The sequence below is a fragment of the Hoplias malabaricus genome, chromosome X2 (assembly GCF_029633855.1).
Source record: "Hoplias malabaricus isolate fHopMal1 chromosome X2, fHopMal1.hap1, whole genome shotgun sequence".
NCBI lineage: Eukaryota > Metazoa > Chordata > Actinopteri > Characiformes > Erythrinidae > Hoplias > Hoplias malabaricus.
This window is the reverse complement of record NC_089819.1, coordinates 52,333,254-52,345,273: the sequence shown is the minus strand read 5'-3', so window position 1 is coordinate 52,345,273 and position 12,020 is coordinate 52,333,254. Positions and strand designations below refer to the sequence as shown.

Sequence of the window (12,020 nt, the reverse complement as noted above, 5' to 3'; positions counted from 1 at the left end):
GCATTTTATTACATTACTCACAGAACACTAGCAATTCACATGTAAAACGGAATTCTTCATCTATATTTGGAGCTGTGAAGTTTGAAAAGAATATTAATCAACATTTATGTGACTTAGTATGTATTATGGTTTATGGATTAAAGATGATTTTCCTGGTCAGTTTTGTTTATGTTAATTTTTTATGTTAGACATTTGTTGTTGGACATTGTTAGACATTGTAATTGAACCAAAGAATTAATGAAATCTTGTCACGAACAGTTATGTTGTTAGATTTTATTCCAGATAATTGTGCACCATTTCCATGGATCCATTAATCAAGAATTTATGGGCCAACTGCCATTGTCAAACTATAATAACATTTGAGAGTGAAAGTTTTATCCTGACAGCTTTGTGTGTCGGTGTAATTGGTATGTGACAGAATGCTCCCACACTGTCATTGTGCTAATAGCAAGGTAGCGCAGCATCTATAGGATCTAGTCATTGATCCTTGGGGATGGAATTAAAACAGTCTCTCGCAATCCTCTATGTTCTGAAATCTGTATCTACCTTTGGTGCCAGGGGGTGTTGCTGCTGTGGAGCCCTCGGGGGGGTTGCTTGCACTTTGCTTCACGGCTCAGCGGCACATTGCAGGTTGAACCCCAGAGGAGCATGGGATAGCACTCGTTTCTCTAGAGTCACTAGTGGCATCTATTATTATAACCTTTTATACTGCCACACTACTAATGGAAGATGTGGTAGTCCAGATACATGGTTTCTGTATCAGTTTACTGTGATATTGACATACTCAAATACTGCTTTAATAATATAGAAATATACCTCACAAATAATGAACATATGATAGATGATATATTGCCTCTAAACTAGAATTGTATTTAGCCGTTACCAGCCTGGTTTAAATAAGTAATGGGCAAAATGCTTTAGTCCCCATTTGAAAGAACGATTTTAAAGTCCAAAAACACCAATTAAATTTAATCTCTGTAAATGTTCTTTTGCTCAAGTTCATTCTTAGAGTGGATGCCATTTTAAGGAGAAGGTCAAAATAAACCTGACCAGCAAGAAAATATCAGGTTTTAATTTGTCATAGACAATCCACATTAAAGGCTAAGCACCACTTAATGGACCTCCATGAATATTTCACATTATTGTAGTTACTGACAGATATAAGTATGAATTAAAATGGAAATAGCAGCTTAATTTGTTTTAAAACCTGACAATTTTATTAAATTGATGGAAAAACCCGAGCTCGTTACGGAAATTCTTGAATGCAACCGGTGGACAACAGCTGAACAACGCCACGGAAAAACGTTATGACAGTATCTAGCTAGCTAAATAACCAACATTATTCATGACAATAGCCTAGCAATAAGCTAAACTCAAATTTAGAGGTACCGTTATTCTTGTAAATGTGATCGAAGTCGAACTCGAATTCATCCGACACTATAAACCTCCGTAATGCAGCTACGTAGCCGAGTATAATCTGAGCACCGAGTTTAGCAAGTCAAGCTAACGTTAACTTCTACGTCACATGCAAGACGCCTATTAGAGTTTCCGAACACCGTTGGGGGGAGGGGTGGATTTATTAACAGTGGATTTGCATTGGAGATAAGAAATCTTGGTGTATATAACAGATGCGAATGGCTACTTTATTCTCACATTGTCATCACACTGTGTGGATCATACACAGCAGAACTAATGGAGTTTTCAGACACTGTCACTACTCTTCTAAGAACAGGCCACCAACCAAAAAAAAAAAAAAATCCATACCTCGATGACCTTATCTTAGTCCTTCATAACAAATAATGGATGAGGTGGTGGCAAAAAAAATCACTAAACTTCACGCAGTTATAATATCTGATGTTATAAACCATTTAACCATGACTTAATGAGAAAAATACACATGCATAACACTTATGCACCAAACATACCTACAGTTACCGGAAATTTCTCTCTGCTGAGTGATCCTTTACGTTGTTTTGTGGATTTGAGTGTAGTGTGTTGTTCAGCAGCTGAGTATGGCCTAGTATTTGAGCTGTTTCATCATTAGATGCCTCCTTTAGCTCTTCGTTTCTCAAGAAAGCCAGAAAAAGACTGTTACGTTGAGATATGACGGAATGTTCACCAGCACATCAATTCACACTGGATTAATGCAACCTAGGTTTATTTGTACTGCTTGTTTTACAGTAGGTAGAAATCTCTGGAATCTTTTTGAAATGGAAGTGTGTGGTGGGGGAAATAACTGAACTAGTCTTGTCAGGCGGGGTTAAAACTACTGAGATACTCTAGTAATTATTACTTGACCCCAGTTCCTCAGGTAAAACTAATCCTGTCAGAATAAGGCTTATGTCTGTGTTTTCAGCTGCATCTTATGTAGATGGCATGCACATTACAGACCCAGTCAGAGCCCAAAGACGAAGTAAACCCAAAGCGCATGGAGACATAAGAATAATGATTAAATACTAAGTAAAAAGAGAACTGAGCGAAAATGACCAAAAACCAGCGATTCCTCCGCGCTGAGCTCTCTGGCGTTTGGAGTAAACAGAGGCTCATTCTCGTTTAAAGGAACAGTCGCTGAAATTGTTCGTTCTGAAAAGGGCTGTTAGAGCAGCGTTTTGTTGTTTGATCCCTGTGTTATATCGTCCAAAGCATGACACAGACATTAAGGCCACAGAACTGTGAAACCTTGTGGAAAAACTGTGTCTCCTAAAAGAGAAGTGACAAAAACAAAAACAGTCAACATGTTTGGTATAAAGGTCAGTGACAGTGTGTCCCATGTTAAATGTTTTACTGCATTCTTGCCATCAAATTGTAGGAAGGTCACATGCTCATAAATAGTGAGAAATGTATGTGATTTGTGTGAAAAGCAGAGGGTTTTTTTCCCCCTTCATAGCCCTGATCTCTTTGCAGGCACAGGCCTACTTATAGAGCTCTGCAGCTTCAAACACTGGGGGATCAGAAGCTTATTATGATCTCTTAGCTAAGGGCATTGGGTCTGAGCTCTTATGACATTCCAGTCCTGACACTTTGAGCGATATGCGTAATCTGTTGGCTGTGTGGGTCTGTATGAAGTGTATTTAAATTATTTTACTGACCTTTTTAATGCTGACTCTTGGACTGGCTGCAATTATAATTGTGCTATGGTTGTTTTCCATTATTTGAATTGCAAATCAGATGAAAATCATCACATCCTCCTGCTAAATGCTATGACCATGAGCTGTTACTCTGTTAGGGGAAATTTTATTTTAAAGATTAAAAGCTGGTTTCTCAGGAATGGAGTAAACCTCGTCTCACCGTTGAATATCTGTGTAGGTTTAGGGTTAACTCTGTTCTGGACACTGAAAGTACACGGGAGTGCTTTTTCATTATTTAGGCACCGATTTTTATTTGCTTTTTGCATTTAAATCCTCCCTACATTAAATTCCCTTTTCACCTTAATACTCTGTCCGCTCTGACATTTTTAAAACACAGATATATGATCATTTCTCTCTGTCTGAATGGCAAACATTATTAAAAACAGCAGTGGCGCGATTTCCATTCGTGGAGCTGCTTAGCTGTGTTCATTTTATAGCTGCAATTGTATATCATCATCCACAAGGTCAGTATTATTCCAGAGGCTTTCCATATGGGAATCTGTTTGCTTAAGGTGGAACTTATAGCTTTTAAAGACATTTCTGATTGTAGACACCTCTTTTAACGTGTCTTTTGAAATGAAGTGTAATGAAAGGGATCATATACCCCCTTCAGTAACAGACTGTACTCTTCTGAGAATGTTTTACGCTTTGTTTTGGAAAATTGCTGTGATGAGCTGAATGCATTCGGCCTGGAGGATATTAGTGAGGTCACGTGCTGAAGTCGGATTAGTTCTGTGCACCAAACGCCACCCCAAATCTCCCTAAAGGTATTGGATGGAGCTCAATCGGTTCAAAAGCCTGATGTTGGAAGGGTTTATACCCCTCTAGCCAAGCTTGGCATTGGGCATAGTGACCTGTGGATATTTGTTGACGCTGTCTTTGATATTTGCAAAAAAAACTGTGACCTGATTTATCTCGAATATAAACATAAACTTGTATTGCCCTCCTCTAATTTTTTTGCAAATAAGGCAGCTGTGTTTAGGCACGATTTCCTGCCACCACACCAAGAAATGAGTAAATAAACAGGAATGATATGCCTCTTTAAACAGATGGCTGCTTTCATAATTTAAAGACGTAGAAACGCTGGGCCTTGCTGTGGCTGCACTGAGGCGTAAGAGATTTTGGTCCAGACCCCATTTGGTGCCGGGTTCACATCAGGGAGGGGCGCTGGGCTTAAAATGATGCTGCTGAATGGGGGAGAGATGTGTTTTATTATGATGGGATTATGATTAAACTAGAGGTGGGTAATGTTTGACTATCATTACTGTAATAAATTATTGCTCATACTGAACGAGTGCATAAACGTGTATAAAAAGACAGATGTAGTCCAATTTTAGACGGCCAACAACAACCCATTATGTCATTATCTTTGTGTCAAAACATGGCCCTAATTTTGTGCTGTTACATTTTGTCAGTTCAGAACCATAAACAAAATATTGAAGCATATCATGCACCATTTAAAATGCCTTTAGCTGGTGGGCTATTATTTTATGACAACGAACATCTTTAAATATAAACTGATACCGTTTGGCTGCGCTTCATTCTGAGCATATATGGTGATATTGGATTTTCTCAGCGTTGAAAAGAGTAACAGTGAGGGGGCAGTGAGTGATGAATAGAGGAGGAATGAGATAAATTACACTGAGATTATGATTAAAGAGTGAAATGTACCGTATGAAAATGGCAAAGGGGAGAAATGGGAGATTGTCATGAGAAGAACAGGAAGAGGGTTTGTAGAAGTCATTTTGTAATCACGCTGGTCGCTCACTGACGCCTTAATACCCTTAATGCAAGTAGCCCTTTTTTAAGCCTTTAATCCTGGAACAGTTTAATTGGCCTTCTCTCTTTCAGCCCGGACCTGAGCGAGTATTGTGGGTTTATGGAAGGATAAGGACTAAAAAAAGCTCATATATGGCATGCGTTGATATTTCACCTTCAAAACAGTGATTACTCCCCACGTTGTGTGAAAGAGGGAGGCTTTTCCTGCGTGTTGTAGAGAGTAAAGCAAAGCTGATAGAAAATGAGGCTTGTAATGTCCCCAGCTCCATTAGCCCGTGCTTGCTAGGTTTATTACATTAGTAATGTGCAGGAGGCATTAGGTGTGGGCCTGTTTGTTTTCCCTTGGTATGAAAAGCCAGGATGACCTTACCTTATTCACGATTCCCTTTTCTTTTATTACAGGCTGAGCAGCATTGAGATCAGGATTTACTATTCAGACTGATTCATACTGTGCCAGGAACGCATGAGAAAATAAACGCTAACTGAGTCAGCCTTAGCGTTTGCATGGTTAACTCAATAGAATCATGCCTTTTTTTAATGTTGCATTCATTGCCCCATTTACCATAAAGGACAGTGATAGGTTCAGACTTTGTTTCTTTAGTTCTCTTTTAACTGTGGCCTCAATATTTGTGTATTATGTGTATTTATGTTGGGATTAGACTTGTGGATTTATATTCGTCGGTACAAAATATCCACTCTTTTGTTTAGTATTTCTATGCTACTGAAAGATCACTGTGACTAAGGCAAATCACCATGGTTCCATTTTAAGGTCTCAAACATTTCTTAAAGGGACACTAATAGTAGGGTAGTGGTTTGTTTTTTTTAACTTAAAACCTACAGCTTCAAAATCATTGTGAATTCCATCATTCCACTGAACTGTAAGAGGGATAATATAGCTTCTATTGTTGGTACTTGAGTTCAGTGCTGCCGAAACTGCACTATGTAACTTTTGGAGGAGGGTAGGGAAGAATATCTTACCTACTGTTGCTTTAACATAGAACTTAACAGATGGGACTATTTGTTGAAAAATGATTTGAGATATTACCGTATAGTTTTAGACCAAATAATGAACTTTGGAAATCACTACATGAAGGCATTTCTCACTTGAGATATATATTGGAGGATCCATCCCATGTATTTAGCGTGCAGAAGTTGAAGTGAATCAAAGTGTATATGTGAGAGAGAAATGATTCTGAATCTCATTCTTTTTTTTTTTCTTTTCTTTTCTTCTGCCTGCAGTTGTGGACTTGCCAGGCTGCTCATGGACACATAGGAGCTGCTGAATTGGTCTTCAGTTCCCCTCCTGCGTGGGTCAATCACAATGAAGAGCGAGGTCCCACCAGACGCACGCCGCAAACAGGAGCCCCTGAAAGGGCCTTTGGGAAACCCAGAGCCCATGGACACTGCCAAAAGCTTTCCGGCGGAGATGGAAGTGATCGGAAAGGCGGGCAGTGAGTTCGCTCCTCTGTGCAGCGAGACTAGACACAGATCCCTGCGAGATGCTGGGGTTCGCAGAGACTCTGACAGGGGCTTTTCTGGGCGCAAAAAGCGCAAGAGCCAACAGGCAGGACCCTCGGACTGTGCCCTGAAGGAAGGACATGTTAGCGAAGCCTCGCTGCCTCCTCCTCGCCACAGGGCGGCTCTATTGGAGGCGCGCAGCGAGGACGACAGGAACCCTGAATCTTCATTTAGTGACTGTGCTTCTTCACCCTCCTCTAGCTTACGTTTTGGTGATTCGGACACTCTTAGCTCAGAAGAGGACAGAGGGCCTGCGGATGGACCCGCAGTAGCCCGACAGCAGCAACAGCAACTCAAGGCCTCCGGTCCAGCTTCAGCAGTAAGCGCCGGGGCTGGACCTGGTGCAGCGGTGGGTATACGACCCTTAATGAGCCGAACTCGTGCCAGCAGGTCCCATAAATGGGCACGACTTGACCCTGAAGCCAATCCCGTGAAGCAGCCATGCCTAAGCTCGCGGCGGCCAATCAACAGGAAGCGCTGTGTGAAAGGCGGGGCTGGGGGCGGAGCTCAGCGGACTCCGAAGCAAAAGGAGCGCATGCTCTTGCAGCGGAAAAAGAGGGAGGTGATTGCACGGAGGAAGTATGCTCTCTTACACAGCACCAGCAGCTCCAGCGAGGAGGTGTCCTCCTCGTCCTCCTCATCCTCCTCCACAGAGGGCGAGGACGAGCTGTACGTGGGCGTGAGCAGCAGCGGCGGGAGCCAGCCGAGCAGCAACGTCGTGGCCTCAGGTGAATGGCTCTTGCGTTTCCCTTACTTCACCTGCCTTAGCAGCACAGATGTTTGAAAAGGTAGTAGAGGGAATGCGGTGAAAGAATCAGAAATCACATAAACAGGTCTGTTTGCTACATGAGTCATGGTACGCAGCAAGGAGAAATATAAGCAATAACAGTGTTGAATTCATCAATTTAATTTCACTCTTTTGTCTAGAGAAAAGAGGCAAAAGATGAGTACCTTATGAACTTTTCAGCATGCTATCACCCCCATCTGATGAGTCATTCCTGTTGTTTGAGTAGCCAGTGATTCAATTTAACCAGTATGTGCCTTTTTAAAAAATGTGTCAGGATAAACGAATAGTGTTTAATGACGCTACCTGGTGGTGATATAGGCTTTCATTATATGTTAGCTTTATTAACCCTCTAGCTTCCGTAAAACATCTAAAAACAACTCTTACTGTGTCTTTGATGCAATTGCATTAAAGGTAAACAAAACCATGTAGTACTACAGCACTCTGCACCATCACACCAACAGTTACACCATTCTTCCCTGTAAATCCTAATCCTGTTCTAACTCAGGACAAACCTCTTTAAGAAGAAACTGCTGCAGCGGTCAGCTGAGTGCACTCTCCCTCATCACAGTGCTGTTCTTGTCCAGCTGTTTGCTGCACTCATTACTAGCATAAGCCGAAGATCAGGAATGTCAGGAGCGTCCAGGCATGTCAAATAGAAGGGCTGGGCTTCACAGATCTCAGAATAACCTTGTTCTTGCTGGAAAAAATGCAAAACATAATTATTTATGTTCATAATGTGCTTTTCACAGAATCAAAGCCACTGTACAATGCTCATAAAAATAGCACACACTAGAAAAGTAATAGACCCAAGGATATAAATACAAATTAACAATACAAGTAGCAAACACAGTGGGGAGAAATAGGGCAGATGCAAGGGAATAAAAAGAAAACGTAGGTAATCAAATGTAATCTGTACTCAAGTTTCCACCATGTGGAAGATGCTATTTATGACCTTTGCAGTACATTCATACACACCACATAGAGCCTACCCTCTTTAGACAATGATATAATATAGAAAGCGAATACACGTTTTAGGCAGTGTCATTCACCTGTAGACCTCGGCATCTCTGCCACTAGCAGGCATGTATAAAGAAGCCTTTGAAAACTGAGCCTGAAAGAAGAGCAACATGATCAGCCAAGCCTGTTTTCTTGTTGAAAGGAATGATAAAAATGAGAGGCATGTTCAGTGGTAGATTTCCCCTCACTGATCCATGTTTGCCTCGCCTTATCTTAAAAAAAAATTATAAAAAAAGTTGTAGTTGTTCGGGAGGGGCTCTCAATTTAAAAATGTTTTTGTTAATGTATTATAGGATAGTCCTCCTGTGGCTTTCCTTTCCTTGACTTTCCTTAGATTGTATTTATGGCGTCTTTAACATCAGTTTACTTTCTGTATTTTAGACCATCTGCCATTATTGATGATATTGTGAGCTGGATTTTTGGAAGTAAATCAGAGGCGACAGATTCAATAACATAGTGTCCGTATCTGGTCAATGCCAGTGGAAGATGATAGATCGTATTGTAACTATGCATTAAAGGCAGATTTAGAAATAATATTCATAAAACATGAATGAGGGGCGGCACAGTGGTGCAGTAGCAGGTAGGTGTCGCAATCGCACAGCTCCAGGGACCTGGAGGTTGTGGGTTCGAGTCCCGCTCCGAGTGACTGTCTGTGAGGAGTGTGGTGTGTTCTCTCTGTGTCTGCATGGGTTTCCTCCCACAGTCCAAAAAAAAAAAAAAAAACACGTTGGTAGGTGGATTGGCGACTCAAGTGTTCGTAGGTGTGAGTGAATGTGTGTGTTGCCCTGTAAAGGACTGGCGCCCCCTCCAGGGTGTATTCCCGCCTTGCGCCCAATGATTCCAGGTAGGCTCTGGACACACAGTGACCCTGAACTGGATAAGAGTTACAGACAATGAATGAATGAAAACACTAATGGATGGCATTAAACTACAGACGATGAGCAGCAGTGTAAATGCCTCGAAATCACAAATAACAGTGCACCTTTCTGCGTTGTCTTTATTTGAACATTTTTCATAGTGTTTTCAGAATGTCTGTGTAGTTTTCAGTGATATGGGCTCTTTAATATCGAGCTACATTGCCTCAGAGTTAATACTGAAATATAATAGTTCAATAAATGTGACATCCCATTTCATTCCGTTTCTCAGATAATGTACAAACAGGATGATTTTTACGTTGGAAAATGAACCCAGATGAGTGGGATGTTAGGTCACAATAAGCTGATTTGAGAACATCGAGTAACGCTGATTATTAAATGTGAAACCTTTGCCCGTGGCTCCTCTTAAATTTGAGAAAAGCTCTTTTCTCTGACAGATTGTTGAGGATGATGTTGAATATCATTAGTTCATTTACAGGTTTCAGGTTTAAGACCCGAACACCAGTGGGAAAGAGTTGCTGCATTCTTTTTAAGCATTCCTGTTGGTTCAGTTGTATTCCCTCTCAACAGCGAATATGTTGCAAGAGAAAAGGCCAGAATTTCCTGTTGTTAAATTTGCTTCAGTGCAGTGTAAGGACACAGTTTGCATTGATGAGTGTTTGCCCCCACTTTACCCCAGTCTCAATAAATGCTCAGGGGGTTTTATTTTTAAGACACACTTTCAGTTAGGCTTGTGTGATATAATGAATTATTCATTCCTTCATGATTTTGTGCAGTCACAGTATGCAGTAATATTCATTCATTCATTATCTGTAAGCACTTATCCAGTTCAGGGTCGAGAGCCTACCTGGAATCATTGGGCACAAGGCGGGAACACACAATGGAGGAGGCGCCAGTCCTTCACAGGGCAACACACACAGTCACTCGCCAATCCACCTGCCAATGTGTGTTTTTGGAGCGTGGGAGAAAACCGGAGCACCCAGAGGAAACCCACGCGGACACAGGGAGAACACACCACACTCCTCACAGACAGTCACCCAGAGGAAACCCACGCAGACACAGGGAAAACACGCCTCAAAGACAGTCACCTGGTGGAAACCCACGCAGACACAGGGAAAACACACCACACTCCTCACAGACAGTCACCCGGAGGAAACCCACGCAGACACAGGGAGAACACACCACACTCCTCACAGACAGTCACCTGGAGGAAACCCACGCAGACACAGGGAGAACACACCACACTCCTCACAGACAGTCACCCGGAGCGGGACTCAAACCCACAACCTTCAGGTCCCTGGAGCTGTGTGACTGCTGCAGTAATATTTGCACTAAATGTTAGATTATGAATCTTGCAACAGGGAAAATTCATTAGATTATAATTCACTTCTTATGCACTGTAATGCATTATAATTTCTTGTTATTTTAGTTAAATAAAAAGCAAGAAACCTTAAATATTTTTAATCTGGAAGATTTCCTGCCTGATGTCTGAGTTGTGTATGTATCATGATAAAGCGCAGATGTGACACTCACTGGTTCAATTCTTTTCTGCGATGGGTGGTGTTAATGATTAAAAAAAAAAAAAAAAAAAAGAGAGAGATCAGTATCAGGGGAAAAATCTATGGCACACAATCCTTCTGTCAGTTGGTCTCACGTTTTCTCTGTCACTTAATCTTAGTTTCTCGTCACCCTCACTTTCATTTCTGGCTCTTGTGTTCTTTTACCTTCTCTAGCTCTATCGCGCTTGCTCTCTGTCTCTCCCTGTTTACGTGACACACACACTTTAACTCTCCTGTTCACGTGCTCAGTACGGGCAATCGGAGAAGTAGAAGTTGCTGACTCTTTGCTATTCCGGTATCGAATGCCAGCTTTTTTTTCCCCTTTTTTCAGTCTTTCTATGGGCTGTTTTTCGTATAAAGGTCGTTTTATATTTAGAGATTGGTGCTCTACAAACATCAGAAGCCAGAGCTTAATTCAGTCCTCATTAATGTGTGTGTGATAATGAAATTCTAGAGTATGGCTCTGCTCTGAAGCTCTAAAACGAAGACCACAGAAAAATGGAATGGAAAAACAGTATCAGCAATGTCTCTGCATTCCTCACGCGTGGCAGTGTGTGTGTGTGTATGTGTATTTATGTATGTGTGTGTGTTTCCTGTTGAGCAATAGCAACAACCCTCCTACCATTCTCCCTGCTGTTCTTTGACTACAGTACTAAGTAAGTTTACCCAAACGAATGTGGTATTCTCTCACTGCGGCCCGAGTGCCATTGCATGCACACTCGTGCAAACGCTTGTGCATACATCACACCCTGTAGACCTGCAGAGACGTGTGAAAATCTTGTGCCTCCCTGAAGTCATGAAGCCTGCCTGTTTTAGCCCTAGAGGACACAACATGCATTATCAGTCCCCCTTTTTTTTCTTTCTCTCTCTGTTTAGAAGACTGTCTAGAAGACTATGAGCTGCTTTATAGGGAACACTGTGTCAAGAAATGTTGGCCTTAATATGGTGTACATGGCTGAAACTATTAAATAGAATCTACCTTGGTTGATGTGTGTGTATATATATATATGTACTTATATACACTCTAATTTTTGCCATTTTCTCACACTCATTTTTGCTGTGTTTAATCAGTACATATATTTTTCCATGCTAATGCTAACAACGCTGGTTTAATCTTGTCACTCTCAAAACCAGGATGGCTTGATTTATTCCATGTTGTCAAGCTATTCATATGCTCCCCCTTTAATGTATTCCCCATTCTAACACACATTATCCAACTAATCAACACCTTACCAAGCCCACCCTCAGTTGAACTGGGTGTGTTTGAGGGAGGAAAAAAGAGGCAGGTTTCAGAACCGCGGGCTTAAAACATCTGGTGATGTGCTGCTGTCAGTTATAGCGCACAGCCTTGCACTGT

At 41.5% G+C, this 12,020-nt stretch overlaps 1 protein-coding gene across 5 annotated transcripts in view; it reads left to right on the top strand.

Moving 5' to 3' along the window:
- LOC136676997 (E3 ubiquitin-protein ligase Arkadia-like) overlaps window positions 1-12,020 on the top strand; it is a 49,266-nt gene that overhangs the window by 1,773 nt on the left and 35,473 nt on the right. For all 5 annotated transcript variants that reach the window (XM_066654330.1, XM_066654334.1, XM_066654331.1 and 2 more), the window contains exon 2: window positions 6,147-7,153. In XM_066654330.1, coding sequence (XP_066510427.1) covers window positions 6,229-7,153 — 925 coding nt within the window. In that variant the 5' untranslated portion in view covers window positions 6,147-6,228. The remainder of the gene's footprint in view (window positions 1-6,146; window positions 7,154-12,020) is intronic.